Consider the following 17,391-nt stretch of genomic DNA (forward strand, 5'->3'; position numbering starts at 1 on the left):
GTGATGTGAAGAGGCTGTACAATATGCTCTATCTGACGACGTGACGGACAAAATAACCCATATGATAGCCATAAAAATGCATGTGTTCCGGCCAGAATGTGCGAAGGGCACGGGATGAATTGAAGTCCGTGAAATAACTGCGGTGACGGAACGGATGGGGGGCACTCTCGAGATGCGCAAGATTGAGCATTATGTCATATTAGTACGTTGTCCAAGAAGTTGGCGAGAGATGCCCAGTGTCCATGAGATCGGAAAATGATAAAGCAAGGAGATCCGTGGTGATACAAACATTGTCCGCGCAGAAGTCCCTTATCGATAGAACGACGTCTCCGCAAAATGACGAACGGGCGACCCTGACGACGGGATGTTGCCCGCACACACGCCCTGTTGGCCGATCGGCGAGTGCGAGAACACCACCGAGTTGGCGTCAAAATAGGCTGTGGGGCTGTAGTCCGTGGCGGGGGGCGGCAGGGAAGTGGACGGCTGCGCGAGAGTGGACGCGCCCGCAGTATCGGCCACGGCGCCGTAGTTGAAAAAGAAGACCTGATCTAGGCCACTTGACTCGCCGGGGCGCGCCGACGGCCCTGAGTCGCCAGGCAAGAGCGTAGGGCCCATGAGCCCCGATCGAAGGGTGTCAACGCTCAGGCCGTCGTGCGGGGACGTGGGGGATCCGCGATGGGATGCAACTGAGCCGTCGTACATCCCTGTGCCAGCGCTGCCTGGCGGTGTGCACGTCGGCCAATCAGCGGTGGAAGCACAGGCAGTACTCGGAGCCGAGGCGGACCCCATAGACGAGGGAACAGTGCATAATGACAGCGAGAGCGGGGGAACACTGATAGGCCGCGCCAAAGGCCGCCTGGCGTAGGGGTGCCCCGATGAGAGATGTAGCAAGTCGTCTATGGGGGTGCCGCTGACACTCCGGCTCCGCGACTGCGTCATCCGCGACTCGTAAATCATGCGCACGGTCTGCTCCCGGTCGTCGTTCTTAGCGAACGTCCACCGCATCTCGCGGAGGGCGTGGAGGCACGTCTCGACGTCCTCACCGTTGCCGGACTCCCCGGCCAGCATGAAGCCCGCATAAAAACATCCGTCGCGGACGAGGGCAGCGTCGAACTGGAAGAACTGTGTCCCAAGATTGCGGCGGATGGTCGACACCACCTGGCGCACTACGTCTTGACATTTCGCGCTCGCCTTTGCATGCAGGCGGATCACGGTCTCGCTGGGGCGGTTACGCGCAGACGGATGTGTATCCGGAATGAAGGAGTTATCCGGCGGGGGCCGCGCAACGAGGCGTTGCTTAAGCGCCTCCCTCATGACATTATCTTCCATAAGATCGGAATTAGTCAAACGAGCTCGGCTATTGTACAGACCCAATACTCACGGCATTCGAAAATGAATATCTGAGGTAAAACCTCAGCTTCTCCATTACGCATCCCCAGTATGAATGTATGTCTCACCTGCCACCCATCAATGAAACGCTCGACATCCTCGGTCTGCACGAATCCATCTGTCCCGACTTGTCGAAGGCCGTCGAATTCTTTCCAGCATCGGTCCAGAGTCTCCCACGCGTGATGAATCCTCGCCTCATCGACCGTTGAGCTCTGACGAGCTCTGGGGCTGGTTAATATAGCATGTATCTCCCGACACACCGAGGCAATGCGGAGGGGAATAGTCGCATAACGATATGAAATTGCATATAATGCCGATGCCCCCGAGTTGTCGTCAAGTGAAGGCAGTGTCCTCTCAAAAGAAGTAAGATCGTCCTCGGTCCTGATGTGCATGCGGGTGATCAGCATTGAGCCACAGCATCGGCTCGGACGACACTTACAACACGAGACGTCCTCCCCTCAAACCAGTGGTGATTCCATCGATGACGTGAGCGTACCAGAATATTCTTGCGCGTACAAGGGCATCTACGTAGTCTCCCTGGCCGCTGCCAACTGATGAAGATGGCGCCAGGCTACACAGCGTGTAGACTTGACTCATGGTCGCCTCATACATGGCCTGCAGCCAAATTGAGCAAATGCGCTACCATGACATTGTGTTGTGCAAAATTACTTACTAATCGTTCGATTGGGGATTGCACCTCTGCACATGGGGGGATCAGCGGCGAAAGCTAGAGTTGGAACGGGCGACTCACCCTGTGTAAGCGGTGAGATGAGCAGCAGGGCCCTAATTCCGTCCCAAGACGGCTTCCGTAGGATACCATGTATATCGATCAAGTAGAGAATTTCTCGGACCATTTCGTTGACGCGGTCTCTCCGTCGCCGTGGGTCGACTGAGTCGTCATACAGCTCTTCTACGCCGTACTCGTTGACTCCGAAGCTTGCCGCCCACACCACGAGTATCAGGGCAATGACTTGGCCCGGCGCCTGGAGGTACTCCTTGTTCCCCTTACAGAATTCGTAATACCTGGTACAGAACTCCGTGGGCTCGAGGACAGGCCCTGGGGGTGGTAGGTGTTCTCAGCCAAGACTATTGAGGCGCACCTGCCGAGCACTCACGTTGTATGTGGAATCTCCGGAAGAAAGGCGAGCTGAAAAATTCGGGGCGTAGCCTCGGAATGCCGCTGCGTGGGGGGGTGACATTATGGAGGGCGTTCTCGTCTGCTGAGTTCTGGCCGTAGACGGCTCTGTGGGGAGGTTGTGGTGGGGGTTGTGGGCCGAGCGATAAGGACGCACTCTACCTGCTGCAGACGCCGACCGCGCCGCAATAGCTTGACAGCTTTGACTTCTGCAAATTCATCCCTGCCACGGCGGTCGGCGATATCCGCAGATATCAAAGGAGGGAAATTCACGTACACGCATTTGAGGCCCCGTTCGCTGCAGTTGGAACAGGGGGGATGCTGGCCGGAGGCAGACATCGCCAGGTCCTTCAGGTCGCAGCGTACCCTATTTGTACCAAGAACAGCTGATGAGGTGCACGGTTGAGATAGACCAACATACAAACCTTCTCATGCGGCACGCGCCACATGCTACGGGGGGCATGATGGTCTCACGGTGAGGACACAAGGCAGGTGGCGGGCATCATGGACAACATACCGCTGTATTGTTGCCGGGTTGACTTGGGTTGGCCGGTGACTCTGCGGGACGGGCGGGGAGAGGAGGAGGAGGATCTGCTGGTTGTGCTTCTCGGCGACATGGCACACGGCTAGCCAGGCTAGAGACGGTAGAAGGCCGGACGGCATGAGGCGTCGATGACTTTATACAAATGAGGGGCGCGAAGGCCAAGGCGCCACCTATCGGTCAGGAAGCTCGAGCACAAGTGATGCTTCCATGAATTCGTTTGAAACATAATGCCTGGGAAAACCCATTGGAAGCCGGCGGGATGGACTGGGTCCCTGCCGCCGTGATTTTGGGAATGCGCTGCCCGTTGATGGAGATGCCCCACGTCTGGTAACGCCCAGTATGTACCCCCAGGATCCAGGCGGCGATTGGCCGGGCAAAGACGTCCGTCCGCCTGTTTCGTGGGTCGTGGGTCCTCGGGACAGCAGTCATCTTGTTTATTCCGTTGTTTGGCCCAGATCACCCAGATCCCGGATGCACGTCCACATTTCCCACTTTGGCCCACACATCACACCCGCCCGTGGCCGCAGCGTCCCCGAGATCGCGACCCTATCGCACCCACATCAAACGGGTTGCCCTACTTCCCGATTCTCGCGCCTCGGTAAGTGGGCGCACATCCACTCGAGAACATTTGGACACACTGACGCCGGTACAAGTGCCATTCACGTTCTCGTAGTCTCCGCGATGCTTATTATATGTCTCGATCACGGAGGCGGCACCAAATGGAAGCCCACTGCGCTGGCTCGCCCATATCCAGCAAAGCGCGTCGCTAAGGTCGGCATGTCCCCTAGTGCGACACACGTCATGCTCGAATGCCCACTTGGCGTGTTGTCCGGGCTCCTCGACAAGTTCCCAAATCATCCCACTCGCGTACACCACGCGTTTGGTGCTCTGATCCCATCTGAGATTGCCTACGTACACTATTCTCGACCGCTCGTCTGTCGAGGAAATCCGAGTCTGCCCTTTGCGCCCTTGCCGACGACAATCAGTCCCGATGACCTAACCCACGCGTAGGCTCCTTCGACCGGGGGCGTCTTCCATGGCGGCGTCAGACGAGGTTAGGCAGTCAGCCGTCGTGGCCCTCATTCCTCATACACGTGTCAGACGCTCACCTGATCCTTAGCAGCCCTTCGTCAACTCCGCGAACCCACCCGCCTTTTTGATAGCGCGACTTAGCTCGCCAGTCGTACGTTGGTCGGAGTTGAGCTTGCAATCCCGCGCCATTGCTTCTACGTCTTGTCCATACTTGTCCACTAACCGACGGAGGACAGCAAGCTCCCCCGTAGACGCGAAACGGACTAAAGCGTCTCCGTGTCCCTTCGACAGATCTTCCAGAGCTAAACAAAGCATGCCGACACCGGGGACACCTTGAGAATCACACCCTTTAGTCTTAATTGAACATGTCATCACTCACCCTGCACCACATGTGTGCTTGGAGCATGATTTTGGCCGGCAGCTGCATTTGAGCCTAAGCCAACCCACGGAGCTAACTCCTCGTCTCGAGATGGGTCCAGAATGTCACCCAAGACGTCCTCCATCGGCGTAACTTCGGCCTCCCCGTCGTCCGCCAGCTGCACGTCGACTATATTTCCTTTTTCGTCCCGGATAATGCGACCATACCCCTTCGCTAGAATGTCAGTGCTGGGCTTCGGCGCCTTCTGTGATGATGAACCTTTCGACGAAGTCGATGCGTCGGCAGGGGTCTCCCGGCCGTCCGAAGCAGCCCAGGTACGTTCTACCCCTCCGGAAGGTGTAGGATTGAGGGTGGCAACGAGGCCCAATGCTTCATAGCTAGAGAACGCATGATGTCAGAAATCCAGTGGCCTAATCCGTCGCAACATGTGCGTAATATATACTTCTGTCTGACAGTCTTTTGCTTGTCCCACGCATCCTGAAGAACCTTCGGCCCACGAATGGCTAACTCACGGGCATCTCAGTACAAGCTACATTCGGAGGCATACAACCGCGAGAAACCCACGGACGTGGCTGCTTCTTCAGTAACGTCTTGGCCCGCCGAGAGTGGTGTACGGGCTTGTGCGACCCAGAACGCAGTTTTTTTCTCTGTCGAGGATTTGCCATTTATACAAGAGCTATCGAAGAGTGTGAGACAAGCGGTGTGGAGCGGACGAGACGTGTGGTCGAGATGCTGGACGATCGTGGACTGAGGACGATGATTAAACGTAAGGCGTTTAAACAGGGTAACAGAGACGCAGATTCAAGCGCAGAGCTTGTGTGTGTTAGAACGAGACTGAGCAACGGGCGCTTCCCCGAACTGGCAGCGCCGCAATTCCGCTTTCGCCCGGCCGTTGCCCGAGCTCCGTGTGCACTGTGACATTGAACACGACTCCTACACAACACTCTTCGTCTACCACTACTGGGCACTCTCCTGACGTCCTTAAACTATGGCACGGATAGCTCACCACCCCATTCCCGAGCACAAGCTCCCTATAACCGTGCGTCGCGTCAAGACTGACCTCTACCGCAATTTGTCTAACTTGTGTCGCGCAACAGTTCGCCCGTAGATGGGGTACTAGCCTGGGTCTCTGGGGAGCTGGTGCTGGCATTATGGCGCTCTACGTGCGCATTTCGAATTACTTCATAGTCTCCCCGCTAACGCGCGCACACCGCGGCTTTAGGTGCTGTCGGCGACACCGCTCGTGAAGCGGGAAGTCCTTGCCAAGGTCCCAGTGGTGCGTCACACACCCTGTAAGGCGTCTTTGCCAACTCATGTCGGGTGTAGGTGGGCGCATACTGGCAGGACAAGATCCCTGCGTCCGACAAGCCATTCTAGTCGAACTAAACCTAGAGTACATGATGCGAATAGATCTGTGCTATACGGTCGTGCAATGGATGTCCTTCGTGCTGTTCAGATGTGGCGCCATCTTCGCTGCCTCCTTCAAGCAAATATGACAAGTGCCGGCATCACGTCATAATTTGGCATTCGGATGCATTGTTGGCTCAGGCTCGCGGGTCAATTTGATGCCCAACTTGTCTTCCAGCTTTTTGATAGCACTCGGCGAATTGCCTAACGGTACGTCTGGAAAGATAAGCATGTCCAAACGAGGTGAATATCCAATTGTGAATAAACAGCGACCTCAGAAAACCAAGGAGGCTCAGAAACGTAAATTGACTTACGGATCGTCTCCATTCCCAGTTCTTGAGCTACTTTGAGGTTCCTGTGCCGAATCCGATTAGGAATTGATAGTGTGTCACGATGCGATTCGCCTACATCCCGAGATCGTCGAGGAACACGGCCTCAGACGGGTGTATCCCATTCCGCTTGCAGGCCAAGTGATAGATCCCGGGCTCGGGTTTCCTGCGTCTATGTGAGCCACTCCACGCTCGGCGCCGTACTGGACGAGAGCCCGACAAACCTCATCCCGAGGGCACTCGAATCGCAGAAGTCGTCGAAGAGCACACGTAATCGAGGGGGGGTCGGGCCTTCTTCCCAGCCCAAAAAGGCCAGCTCAGACTTGATGGTGAGGCCAGGGTACTGCTCCGCCGACGGCGGCGCCTCTGCGATAATGTCCGCGCCCGTCTTGGAGAAGTTGTTGGTGAGTGCGATGATACGCCATTTTCCAGCGGCTGGATCACGTTTCAGTCTATTGGCATGCTTCGCGTGGAAGGGTCGCCGAGGTACGCGCCTCGAATGCGGCGGATGGCCTCGACAACGACTTCATCGAAGGATCCGCTGTCGCGCATCATGCGGCCGAATAGCTGGGGCTTGTGAGCGGCGATACTGACTAGGATTGACAATGTCTACCTCTCGGCCGTCGATGGCCAGCTTGTCAGGAAGGTTTGGACACTCTATTCCGAGCCGCGTATCGTAAGTAAATCCGCGGTGAAAGACATAGCACTGGTGATGTACCTATGCCCCTGCGTTTGCAATACTGGGCGTACCACACGTTATTCACCTTGGTATCGGACAGCTCATGCCCGAACGCCTCGTAAAATGGAAACAAAGAAAGTTCTCCCCTTTCAAATTTCTGCCAGGCGCCATGTGCACCTTGTCCCGTTCTGGAGATGCTCAACACATCTCGAGGCTGTCCCAAGGTACGTATGCAGCGCGAAGATGCTTACATTGCACAGTTGATGTAATTATTTGGCAGACCGTGTTCTCGTTCGTAGTCCGCAATTGCTATGAGGGGGCTGCGGCAGACAACACCGCCGACCCACAGGGTAACGGAGAAGGCGTACGTCAAAAACAACTGCCTTGAGGTGCGGCGAAGTCATTCAAGTGCATGGAACTTGTCCGACTGTCGGACAAGCAAGTAGTACTACTGTTGACTGCACTTTGATGCGCCCGCACCCTGGTACCCAGTATGTGTTGGTGGGTAGCAAGTTGGCATTGCCAATGGGACGGCCCGGCGGAGGCAGATGATTGGAATACGGTGAGCGTTGCCGGCATAGATTACCGGGCGTGCACGTGAATCGGGAGATAGCCGCCTGGCATCGAGAAGCAAGATCGCGCAGTTGCGCGAAGCTATTTGTCGATGTCGCCGTTAACGTTCCCTGCCCTCGAGTACAAGTAGGTTTGAACTTTGCTTGAAAGCATTGGTCATATCCAACTCTATGCGGACCAGATTTCTGGTTCAGGGCCTTAGATTCTTCCCCAGGCTGCTTTGTTATCTCTTGCGATGATTCTCGTAGTCTGGACCACATTCCTACAGGCGGTGCTGGATGACTGCACCTGACTTAATCGGTGGACTTTGGCTTCACAGCCCTGTAGCGCCTCCCCGTCAGCAATTTCTCCCAGTCACTGACGCTCCTGTGCAACTGGTGACTCCCTCAGGGCCGCCTTCTTGGGCATCCTTCAAGGCGCCGACATGACTTCCCCGCCCGGACTGTTGAGCGCCCTACCTGCACTTCGTCTCGAACAGTCATGTCTGTACATTCCAGCCACGGCCACCACCACCATTCGCATCATCACCATCATCACGACCCCAACCGTTCGGAGAGATCAGGCTCCCTTGCTAGTAGCCGCACCTACTCCTCTGGCGGAGGCGTGTACGGCGATCGCGCGTACACGTCTTACGTCGGCCCCCCGCCGGGTGCAGATCCTCAGCTGTGGCAGTACTTCAGTGCGGTCAACACAGATCACTCAGGGGCGATCACCGTGAGGGAGCTGCAGAATGCGCTTGTGAACGGTACGTAAACTGCTTGGACTCTGCGTGCTGAGTGGCGGTTGAGCACGCGTGCTGTGCATACAGGTGATTGGTCGCGTAAGTTTACTTCGATTGGGCTTTGCGAGGTCTCGCCCTTGAATGGCCAGTAGCTGACCGTGCTTGTCACGTTCAGACTTCGATCTGGATACTGTGAAGATGCTGATGAACATGTTTGTATGTGTCAGCCTATCGTGTTTCGTAGATGTGGTCACTCACATTATACATCCAAGGACATCGATCGGAGTGGGACGATCGGATTCAACGGTGCGCTTGCTATGATCTCCGCACAGTGCGGCTTCCTAAACGCACGATACAGAATTCTGCGGCCTATGGAAATACATCCAGGACTGGCAGGGTGTCTTCAAGCACTTTGATAGGGACAGGTCCGGATCCATTGAAGGATACGAACTCGCAGAAGCTATGCGTAGCTTCGGATACAATCTCTCTCCGTCTCTTCTAACCCTAATTGAGCAGAAATACGGTAAGCGCTGCATAGGATCGTCTCAGCGTAGCATCGCCTGAATGTTGTCATATGGCACAGCTTCCGCACCTGCGGCAGGGTACGGACCTCCGCCGGGCATCACCTTTGACCGCTTCGTTCGTGCATGTGTTGTAGTGAAGGCACTGACGGAAGCCTTCAGACGGTACGTATTCGAGCTTCTAGTGCCCCGCCATTCATTCATTCCCATGCAGTGTCGACACGGATCAAGATGGCTGGGTGCAAGTAAACTACGAAGATTTCATGAGAGTAGGCCAGAACACTCCCTGCAATGTGTTCCATAACTAACTAGTATGAAACTTTAGATCGTGCTCAGCGCGCCGTAAACTGTCTGATTGCTGTATAATTGAAGTGTAAATGTGTCTAGTGTCGCAATGCGCGATTGTTCTTGTATTTGTATGGACTGCTGTACGATATCCATAATGCTTATATGCGCGTGCTATTCCTCTGAGTTCTTGCCCATAAAAATCCCGATCTTAGATTTTCCCTCATACTCCCTCGGGCGTATCCGCTGCGTGCGGCACCTCCGACTTCGACGCGTCAGATATGGGCAAGTTGCTGCCGATCCAGAGCGCCCACGGGACCTCCGGCCGCTGATGATCAGAGTGTCGTTTTAGCAATCGCCAGTATCGGCCCCAATAGCCGCTGTAAGGTCCGTGATATTCCATTCGTTGGGTATGGGGGTACTCCACGAGTGACGACACGCTACATGCAGGCACAGTGTCTATTGGAATTCTGGGGCCGACTGCCACGGGCATCATGGGTGTTTTATGCTCGTCAGGGGGACGAGAACCCGAAAGAGGCCAAAATCGCCAGTTGGGGATGTGAGAAAACATGTGATCCGGGGTTGACCAGTCCGGTGATGGATGGCATACCGTATAATGACACGCCCCGCGATGCGCCCCCTCCAGGGGCCGCCATCCTCTGTCCCTATATCGCGCACCGCGGACACGTCTTCAATCACCGTCTGTGTTACCCATAGCCACAATGTCTAAGAAATTCAACGTCGAGATCCCCTTTCCACCAGACGCCGACTACTCCAGGCAGTCGGCGGAAGTTCCAGGAACGAGAAAGCCGGGCCAAACAGGTACGTGTGGTAGCGTGTGGTGCGCGTTGTGTACTGCCCAGTGATTGACTGTTTTCTCAAGGGCATTATCGCACCAGTGAGCACACTGTTGCTTGAGCTGCTCTCCGGGGGGTTTCACCGATCTTATCCCTATAGCGGCGTATCCGTTACTGACGCTGCAGTCGCCGGGCACTTTTACCACTCTCACCGAGATCTTCGATGAGGGTCTCAGCCGCTCCGCGGGGGGACCCCTCTTTGGCCATCGGCCCTTGCTCTCCCCGAAGCCCCTGCTGTATGCGCCCCGCTATGAATGGGTGTCCTGGCCCCAAGTCAACACGCGCAGGCGCGCAATTGGCAGCGCCCTTCACAACTTGTTCAGGTCAGGAACGCTTGGAGGCGGTGAAATGGAGACGGTCGGCATCTGGAGCCGAAACATACCAGGTATATCACAACGATCTTGTCCCCAAGCGAATAGATGTAGTGACGAATTCGCCAGAATGGCAAATCGTCGACCTGGCTTTGCACGCATACAGCAAGGTCGGCGTCAGCTTATACGATACATTAGGAAAGGACGCTGTAGGTAAGTAACGGTGCAAAGGGTAATTCATACAGACTAAGTCCTAACAATCTTCTCTCAGAATACATGTAAGTGTCCACCATCACGCATATATGCAGTGTCTTATACAGAGCGCTGGCAGCATCAACCATGCAGAGATTACAGTTGTATTTGTGACGCCGGACCATATACCATTCCTTCTCAACCTTGCTCCGCGCGTCCCCAATCTGAAGCTGATTGTCTCCCTGCACAATCTATCTGCGGAAAGCAAGACCATTCTTGACGCATGGGGAAAGGAGAAAAATATTCAAGTCATAAATCTCCTTGAACGTATGCATATGCTGCTTGACAGTCCGATACGTCTTGCTCAAACCTTAGTCTTGTTTGTACACAGTGGAGGAAATGGGCACTGCGAATCCTATCGAACCTATCACGCCAACGCCGCATCAGCTTGCGACGATTTGCTACACGTCTGTAAGTCGACTGTCTGTCATTTTAGCTTGCCGGGAGGTGCGTTTCAATGCTTACTTGCCGGTCAGGGCACTACAGGCAATCCGAAGGGTAAGTCGATCAATGCCAGTGGCGCTTTCAAATGTTCACTTCCGATCAAGGCGTACTGTTGACCCATGGAAATTTGACAAATGCCGTTCATGCACAACTGTCGGCATACGACACAACGACAGACAGATGTGCTATTTCATATCTTCCTTTAGCCCACATCTACGAGGTGCGTCTGATTGCCAAATGAAGCAAGATACGGCGCTGACGGCACGATCCGATCCCATGTTATGTATAGCGAGTTATGTCTTTGTGTAACGTTGCTGTCGGGGGACGCATCGGGTTCTCGACAGGCGACCCTTTGCGTCTGCTTGAGGATATCCAGATCCTCAAGCCCACGTTTGTAGCCGCAGTCCCGCGCGTGCTGAATCGGATATACCAGGCTGCTATGGTGGCGGCATCGGCACCGGGTCTGAAGGGTAAATTGTTCAACCTTGCAACGGAAGCCAAGTTGCATCGGTTGCACGCGACCGGCGTGCGCACACATGCGCTGTGGGACAGGCTTGTCTTCAGCAAGGTTGCTTTTCCTTTTTTGCTGCTTTGACGTAATCCTGACGTCCTGTTAGGTCGCAGCCGCCCTCGGCGGGAAGGTAATGCTTATGGCATGCGGCTCGGCGCCCATAAGTCCGACTGTTATGGATTTCCTACGCATAGCGTTGTTGTGTGATATTCTAGAAGGTTTGCTCCTTCACATTTTCAAATGTCTGGATGGCTTACTGACCATCCGCCTATAGGGTGAGTATAATTCGTAATTCAGTCCCGCGGACAGATGTTCAACGTGATGTTTGGCGCACAGCTACGGCATGACAGAGAATGGTGGTAGCTGCACACATGTCTGGCCGAACGATCCATCGTCCAGTGGCACCGTCGGACCTCCGATCCCGAACACTGAGCTCAAGCTGATTGACGTCCCCGCCATGGGCTACACTGCTGAGGACAAGCCAAATCCGAGGGGAGAAATTTGTTTTCGAGGTGACCACACCTTCAAGGGCTATTATAAAGGTGATATTGCACGTTCCAGCTGGCAATTTCGGGACGCGTCTTACATGCTATCGTAGATGAGAAGAACACGAAGGCTACCATCGATGACGAAGGTTGGGTACATACCGGTGATGTCGGTGAAATAGATCAGTGTGGTCGGCTGAAGATCGTTGATCGCGTCAAGGTTCGTAGTGGATATTGGGATCGTATGCCTATTGCGCTAAATATTTTGCATCCAGAACATCATGAAATTGGCACAAGGAGAGTATGTCGCACTCGAGAACATCGAGAACGTATACAGTGCATGCCCCCTCGTCGCTCAGCTTTTCGTCCACGGTGACTCTCTGCAGTCTTATCTGCTCGCCGTGGTTGTTCCGGAACCAATCCAGTTTGCGGCCTTCCTTTCCAAATTGTACCACAAGACCGTGTCGCCCGAGGACATAAAGACCCTCGAGCAGGCGACGAAGGACCCGAAGGTGAATGCAGCCACGCTCGCCGAGTTGTCAAAGGAAGCGCAATCGCAAAAATTAAAGGGGTACGCCTTCCATGAAATGCCTCGACCATGTGCACTGATTTTTTATCAGTTTCGAGATGATCAAGCGTATACACCTTACAATGGAACCATTTTCTGTCGAGAACGGCTGTCTCACACCGACCCTCAAAATTCGCCGGTACGTCGCACCGTTGAGTTTCCTGTCTTCTGCACTCACTGTTCGCTTGCAGGAAGGAGACATATGGCAAGTTCAAACGCGAATTGGATGCGTTGTATGACCAGTCAGTGCCGTCGACTTCGAAGCTTTGATTGTTGCGTGTGGCACATTGGTAGTCCGCCCAACGTGTTGTTCTCTGTCTTGAGTTTAGACTCTTGTGACCCACTCACTGCTGCATCTATATGCGATAATATTATTGCCACGACCAGCTACTTATCATCGAAAGTGATCATCAAGCGGCGAGGGCACTTCTGTTCGTCCGCGTGCGTGAAACGGGGGAGCGCCACACACATGCTCGGGGTTGCCCCAATCACTGCCAAGATTTGCATGTTGGGTTTGACAAACCTCACAATGAGCCGATCGAGGTGAAATATGAATGATTGCCGGCTTGGCATCTGTCCGATCGCAAGCTCCAGTGTTTAATCCTCGGTATCCACGGATGTCCTCGGATACCGCCAAGAACCTACACACCGGTGAGCCCGGACATTTTCTGTCATGCCGGTCTGGATACCTGGCCATTGCAGCGAAGTCCGACAACTACGTCACCTGTATACTAGTCACAACATTCTAGTTTGTACACAGTACGAGCAAGGCAACATGGATGTATGTGTTATTCTACAAGATTGCAGCGTCATTTGGGTCATGTCATGCTCTATCGCCGCGCCATCTAGCCTACTCAAACTGTCGCGACATGCTCGTCTCTCGTCAGCGATAAAGACGGGATGGTCATCCGCATGTCCTCGCCAAAGAGAGAATAGACGTCGCTGACGCAATGGCGCGCATGCACGTTCAACGGGTCGTCGTCTTCCTTCCCTCAGCGATCCGCCGCGACAAGGTCGTCCCGAGAAAGGAGATGATGACCATTACCAGCACCCACATGTACCGCAATAAGACAAAGTCGAACCCGTTCGAGATTGCGAATAGGGAGCTTGCGAAAGCGGGGCTGAATGAGCGAGCGAAGCACTGCATCAAGGAATCGGGTAAGTACTGATGGTACGACGGAAGTATGTGTGATTGCTGCATACCATGAAGAATTGGCAGAGGCCGTTGGTCGCTCCGAGCGATGAAGCGTCCGGAGCAGCCTCTTTGACCAAGATCATGCTGACTCTGTTTTCCTCCTTGATAAGCTGTGCGATGATCGACAGGAAAGTAGTACTCACGAATACGCCAGACACGCTGTCCGTGCCAACAAGAGCAGGCCACCTATGCCCATCCAGATGAACGCGCGTGCAGCGGCGCTGGGCTGGCCTGTCGCTTCATCGATACCTGCCGTGGCGATGATGTTCAGGAGAGGCATGAACGCGTAGCAGAACGGCCAAATCGCCATGCATGTGTTGTACATCTTCGCATGATCGTAGCGCCGCAGAAGGTACGGCATACAGAAGAGCTGGAGAAGCACCGAGGCAACGCCCGACATAGCGAGTGCATAGCCGATTTGTTGCGTCTAGTTCACACGGGCTGGGTGAGCCACGATCTCGCGGCGAATGCAGTATTGATATACCTGGAAGTTCAAACCTCCACGCTCGATCGCGGAGTACGAGAAGAGCACTGGATGCTAAGGTTAGCAAAAGCAGCCCATGACGCCATTCTTGGCTCATGCGTACCAAATGTCACGTCAAAGCCTGTGTTGCTGCATGCAACCTGGAATAAATCCCATATAGCAGGCGAGAAGCGTGTGGCGACTCACAGAAACGCTAATGCAAGTCCACTCAAGCAGAGAGCCTTGATGAGCGGAATTGACAATAGATACCGCACACCCGCAGGCTGTGCCGGTTTCTCGGGATCAGGCCTATGTTCTGAGCCTACTTGTCGCATAGGGACATAATCGCACTTGTGTCGTTTGCTCGGCAGAGACTAAGTGATATTTAATGGGTGTATGAGTCATCGGCGACCGAAGGGAACTAACCTCTTCCAAGAACAGATATATAAGTGTCGCGACGCATATTGACAGGCATCCTGCGACGAAGCAAGGCAGAAAATACGGATAGATCTTCAGGAAATCGTAGTTGAAGACATTGGGGAATCGTTCTGCGGGGTTAGAGAACGTTCCACCAAGTAAAGGACTACGCAAGCGTTATGTTCAGCCGCTCTATCTCCCAGCGTCGACTACTTACCCAATGATGGCGCCCAAAGGCCAGAAAAGACCATAGATGGGGAAGGCAACCGCTTGGTTAGTTGTATCGGTGATCTCTCCAAGCACGGAGTGGATGACGGCAATGTTGCCAGAGAATATGCCGGCTGATGCACGTCAGCTATTCGACGCACATAAGCCGGTCAATTATGTCAGTACACACCTATACACCGAGCAAGTACTACGCCTGCTAAACTGTGGGCGAGGCCAAGTACAATGGTGGATACGCCGATTCCCAATATTCCAGCCAGAACTACTGGGCGACGGCCAATTTTGTCTGCAGCACGGATGAGTCGCCAGAAGCTGGATTGGTGAGTTTTGACTACAACGCACCGGAAATTCGTGCCCAGTGGTAGATGCAGAACAACTGAGATATTGCAAAGCTGCTCTCCTATGAACAGAGAAGCGATCCGGTAGCTGAGCACCGGGTTCGCCAAATCAACTTGGGGACGTGGAGCGCCGCGCTCACCACCAAACCACTGTAGAACCCTATCTTCGATGGATCGTTGGTCAAATGCAGGCGTTCCATCATTTCATTGACGTAGGGGAATATTTGCGTGAATGCTATTGGGTCCACAAGCCTTACGGCACATAAGGTTATCAATTGCACTTTTGGGAGAGGGGTGACCCGGGAGGCGGGCCCTTCGATGTCAAACTTTTGGTCCTCGAGTGCGCCAGCATGAGAGTTACCGAGATCGTTAAGCTCGGTATCATCGAAGAGACGTCTGGCGGCGCCGTTTTGGGAGTGCCCGGGGGAGGAAGTTGCGACCATGGCCGGAGGGACAGGCGGATGGTACAACAAGGGGAGCTGGCATGATATGGAGACCCTCGGGCTTATAAGATGACTAGTACTGGCGAGTGACGTTCGAGATAGGCAGATGGAGAATCTGATGCCTAAAAATGGCATCATCGTTTACGTGTATGGAGGCTCTCGCTCGCTGTTGTTTTCATCCCTTCGTCCCCGTATGCTGCATGACTACAGACATACTCGATGAGGGCGACGATCCCGCGCCCAAAACGTCTGTTCCGTCGCCCTTAGTAGAGCCAGAAAGGCGGTGAAGGAGGACGATCTGCGTCAATTATGCGCCGGGTGTGGGGAAGGGGGCCTATGGGCGCTACCGGCGCGTCGGCAAGCTGGTCTGGAATGCGTCTGACTCGGTCCCGTGACCCGCGTCGGGGATCCGCCACCGGCCAAACACAGGCAAACGGGTCAGCCACCGTATTCGCGGCTTCGCCTTGCTTCGCCCCGGTCCCACCGCATCTGCTCGCGAGCTAGTCTTCGACGCGCCCATCTCATACTCATACCACCTGTACTACAATCCCCAGCTATGAACTGTAATGACAACTTCGTTCTCGTGGCGCCTCGCCCAGTGCGCCTCACAGCCGCGAACAACACCGTTCCTTTCACCCACTTCCAGAATGCCATACATCGCCCTCAGACCCGCGTGGCGACCATGCGCCTAGTTGGAGACGGCGTCGATCGCCTTAAGCTGGGTGACGACGTTCCCCCGCAGGAGGATGCCAAGCTTGACCAGAGCGAGAAAGATCTTGCGTCTCCCCGTGCCTCTCCAAGGTCAGTCGGTCTCTGTACAGCCCGCTCCGTGCTAGAGGACGCGATCGCCGCGATCTGGCTCGGAAGCGTCATCGGAAATGTGACGTTAATTGTTATGTCATTACTCAGGTCCAACCTCCCCTCCGAGGCTATAGAGGAGTTTCTCTCCATTCTCCAGTCGTCCGCCATGCGCTTCCCGCCCACTTCTCCCATTCTACGGGCCAGCAACGCGAACATGCCGCATGCGTTCTTCTACCGCCGTCCTACACCTGGAAATCTGAGTCCTTCCCACTCGTCCGAGGGGCTCGGCCTTTCATTCGCTGACCCCGCAGACGAGATACGCATGGAGACAACCACCCCCGCGTACCCGTTCAAGCTCATTGGGGGTCCTCTCGGTTCGTAATTTGTTATGCGATATCTGATCCGTGTTCGCCGTTCGCTGATGTTTGGACATCCCTTCCACTGACTCAATTGTACGTATGTGCAGCTTCACCCGTCTCCCGTACACATACGCGTAACCCCTTCCAGCGCCACTCCCCTTATGAGAACGCCTTCACGGGTCTTCTCCGTCCGCTCTCGGCCTCTCCTGTTCCAGGCTCTCCGGTTGCGATGGCGCTCTCTCCGGCGGCAGTTCCCTTGCCTCTGCCGACTCCGGACGAGATTGAACTTGAGGCCTCCTCGTAGACGCTCCAAGTCACGCGGTTCATTCGGGGACACACCGTCTAACCCCCCTCTCTATCCAGTGCATCAATAACTACCCTATAACTCAGCAAAGACCTCGAGTCTACACGCTATGCTCAAACATACTGAATAACGCCCATTGTATTGTGTATTTCCTGTTTGTCACTCATACTGTATATGTCCGATATTTAGTACGCGGTTTGCGTCAGCATATACCTTGTTTTGTTTGTGACCACTTTTTGCCCCCTGACTTTGTCCCTGCGATGCACATGCTGTGTCTCCCACGGTCTATTTGCAAATGTTCACTGTAGACCATCCTTGTTTGCACCCTGATTACGTTCGACCTTGTCTGCCTGTGGTATAGCCGTAGATTGGGTAATGGCATACCTCCGTTGTTCGCCTTGACTCAATGCCGCTGTATGCAATT

At 54.5% G+C, this 17,391-nt stretch overlaps 9 protein-coding genes across 9 annotated transcripts; 5 read left to right on the plus strand and 4 right to left on the minus strand.

The window, feature by feature from the left end:
- Positions 1-309: 309 nt before the first annotated feature.
- On the minus strand, positions 310-2,987 carry POSPLADRAFT_1032028 (hypothetical protein; the record flags this gene model as incomplete). The annotated part of the gene is made up of 8 exons (XM_024476822.1): positions 310-1,322; positions 1,382-1,770; positions 1,829-2,004; positions 2,063-2,088; positions 2,141-2,446; positions 2,505-2,632; positions 2,682-2,891; positions 2,950-2,987. The coding sequence occupies 8 exons, from the start codon at positions 2,985-2,987 to the stop codon at positions 310-312; spliced, it is 2,286 nt and encodes a 761-aa protein (XP_024341974.1).
- Positions 2,988-3,407: 420 nt separating this feature from the next.
- POSPLADRAFT_1053954 (hypothetical protein) lies at positions 3,408-4,079 on the plus strand (the record flags this gene model as incomplete). Its single annotated transcript, XM_024480470.1, has 3 exons — positions 3,408-3,466; positions 3,524-3,666; positions 3,742-4,079. The coding sequence occupies 3 exons, from the start codon at positions 3,408-3,410 to the stop codon at positions 4,077-4,079; spliced, it is 540 nt and encodes a 179-aa protein (XP_024341975.1).
- Positions 3,923-5,319, minus strand: POSPLADRAFT_1038970 (hypothetical protein). The gene is made up of 5 exons (XM_024477472.1): positions 5,048-5,319; positions 4,922-4,982; positions 4,480-4,856; positions 4,178-4,402; positions 3,923-4,099 (listed from the first exon to the last, which is right to left on the minus strand). The coding sequence occupies exons 1-4, from the start codon at positions 5,142-5,144 to the stop codon at positions 4,185-4,187; spliced, it is 753 nt and encodes a 250-aa protein (XP_024341976.1). The 5' UTR covers positions 5,145-5,319; the 3' UTR covers positions 3,923-4,099; positions 4,178-4,184.
- Positions 5,320-5,467: 148 nt separating this feature from the next.
- POSPLADRAFT_1053956 (hypothetical protein) lies at positions 5,468-5,856 on the plus strand (the record flags this gene model as incomplete). The annotated part of the gene is made up of 4 exons (XM_024480471.1): positions 5,468-5,518; positions 5,577-5,642; positions 5,702-5,755; positions 5,806-5,856. 4 exons carry the CDS (start codon positions 5,468-5,470, stop codon positions 5,854-5,856), a joined length of 222 nt encoding a protein of 73 aa, XP_024341977.1.
- A 136-nt stretch (positions 5,857-5,992) lies between these two features.
- POSPLADRAFT_1044591 (hypothetical protein) lies at positions 5,993-7,518 on the minus strand (the record flags this gene model as incomplete). The annotated part of the gene is made up of 9 exons (XM_024478568.1): positions 5,993-6,102; positions 6,201-6,241; positions 6,295-6,381; positions 6,440-6,650; positions 6,710-6,782; positions 6,829-6,872; positions 6,934-7,082; positions 7,146-7,277; positions 7,481-7,518. 9 exons carry the CDS (start codon positions 7,516-7,518, stop codon positions 5,993-5,995), a joined length of 885 nt encoding a protein of 294 aa, XP_024341978.1.
- Positions 7,519-7,947: 429 nt separating this feature from the next.
- POSPLADRAFT_1044592 (hypothetical protein) lies at positions 7,948-9,055 on the plus strand (the record flags this gene model as incomplete). The annotated part of the gene is made up of 7 exons (XM_024478569.1): positions 7,948-8,212; positions 8,364-8,404; positions 8,461-8,494; positions 8,547-8,711; positions 8,772-8,874; positions 8,924-8,978; positions 9,035-9,055. The coding sequence occupies 7 exons, from the start codon at positions 7,948-7,950 to the stop codon at positions 9,053-9,055; spliced, it is 684 nt and encodes a 227-aa protein (XP_024341979.1).
- Positions 9,056-9,663: 608 nt separating this feature from the next.
- On the plus strand, positions 9,664-12,825 carry POSPLADRAFT_1065120 (hypothetical protein). The gene is made up of 16 exons (XM_024481902.1): positions 9,664-9,816; positions 9,878-9,892; positions 9,952-10,236; positions 10,292-10,375; positions 10,434-10,440; positions 10,494-10,681; positions 10,746-10,825; positions 10,891-10,912; positions 10,963-11,078; positions 11,148-11,426; positions 11,476-11,591; positions 11,706-11,911; positions 11,968-12,074; positions 12,130-12,425; positions 12,475-12,561; positions 12,614-12,825. The coding sequence occupies exons 1-16, from the start codon at positions 9,717-9,719 to the stop codon at positions 12,690-12,692; spliced, it is 2,067 nt and encodes a 688-aa protein (XP_024341980.1). The 5' UTR covers positions 9,664-9,716; the 3' UTR covers positions 12,693-12,825.
- A 564-nt stretch (positions 12,826-13,389) lies between these two features.
- On the minus strand, positions 13,390-15,503 carry POSPLADRAFT_1044594 (hypothetical protein; the record flags this gene model as incomplete). Its single annotated transcript, XM_024478570.1, has 12 exons — positions 13,390-13,563; positions 13,626-13,707; positions 13,761-14,044; positions 14,102-14,148; positions 14,205-14,230; positions 14,288-14,454; positions 14,507-14,663; positions 14,715-14,838; positions 14,895-15,008; positions 15,065-15,122; positions 15,201-15,373; positions 15,422-15,503. The coding sequence occupies 12 exons, from the start codon at positions 15,501-15,503 to the stop codon at positions 13,390-13,392; spliced, it is 1,488 nt and encodes a 495-aa protein (XP_024341981.1).
- A 482-nt stretch (positions 15,504-15,985) lies between these two features.
- POSPLADRAFT_1073392 (hypothetical protein) lies at positions 15,986-17,370 on the plus strand. Its single transcript, XM_024482604.1, has 3 exons — positions 15,986-16,304; positions 16,413-16,678; positions 16,771-17,370. Exons 1-3 carry the CDS (start codon positions 16,060-16,062, stop codon positions 16,965-16,967), a joined length of 708 nt encoding a protein of 235 aa, XP_024341982.1. The 5' UTR covers positions 15,986-16,059; the 3' UTR covers positions 16,968-17,370.
- Positions 17,371-17,391: the final 21 nt, after the last annotated feature.

The sequence above is a fragment of the Postia placenta genome (assembly GCF_002117355.1).
Source record: "Postia placenta MAD-698-R-SB12 unplaced genomic scaffold POSPLAscaffold_3, whole genome shotgun sequence".
Taxonomy (NCBI): Eukaryota; Fungi; Basidiomycota; class Agaricomycetes; order Polyporales; family Adustoporiaceae; genus Rhodonia; species Rhodonia placenta.

Coding starts and splice junctions, on each gene's coding strand:
- POSPLADRAFT_1038970 (XM_024477472.1), bottom strand. CDS start 5,144: ATGGCAAATCCTCGACAGAGAAAAAAACTGCGTTCTGGGTCGCACAAG. Junction 4,857..4,921: donor CAAAAGACTGTCAGACAGAA/GTATATATTACG, acceptor TGCGTTCTCTAG/CTATGAAGCATTGGGCCTCG. Junction 4,403..4,479: donor AAGCACACATGTGGTGCAGG/GTGAGTGATGAC, acceptor TGCTTTGTTTAG/CTCTGGAAGATCTGTCGAAG.
- POSPLADRAFT_1065120 (XM_024481902.1), top strand. CDS start 9,717: ATGTCTAAGAAATTCAACGTCGAGATCCCCTTTCCACCAGACGCCGAC. Junction 11,427..11,475: donor ACAGGCTTGTCTTCAGCAAG/GTTGCTTTTCCT, acceptor ACGTCCTGTTAG/GTCGCAGCCGCCCTCGGCGG. Junction 12,426..12,474: donor CAATCGCAAAAATTAAAGGG/GTACGCCTTCCA, acceptor ATTTTTTATCAG/TTTCGAGATGATCAAGCGTA.
- POSPLADRAFT_1073392 (XM_024482604.1), top strand. CDS start 16,060: ATGAACTGTAATGACAACTTCGTTCTCGTGGCGCCTCGCCCAGTGCGC. Junction 16,305..16,412: donor TCTCCCCGTGCCTCTCCAAG/GTCAGTCGGTCT, acceptor GTCATTACTCAG/GTCCAACCTCCCCTCCGAGG. Junction 16,679..16,770: donor GCTCATTGGGGGTCCTCTCG/GTTCGTAATTTG, acceptor ACGTATGTGCAG/CTTCACCCGTCTCCCGTACA.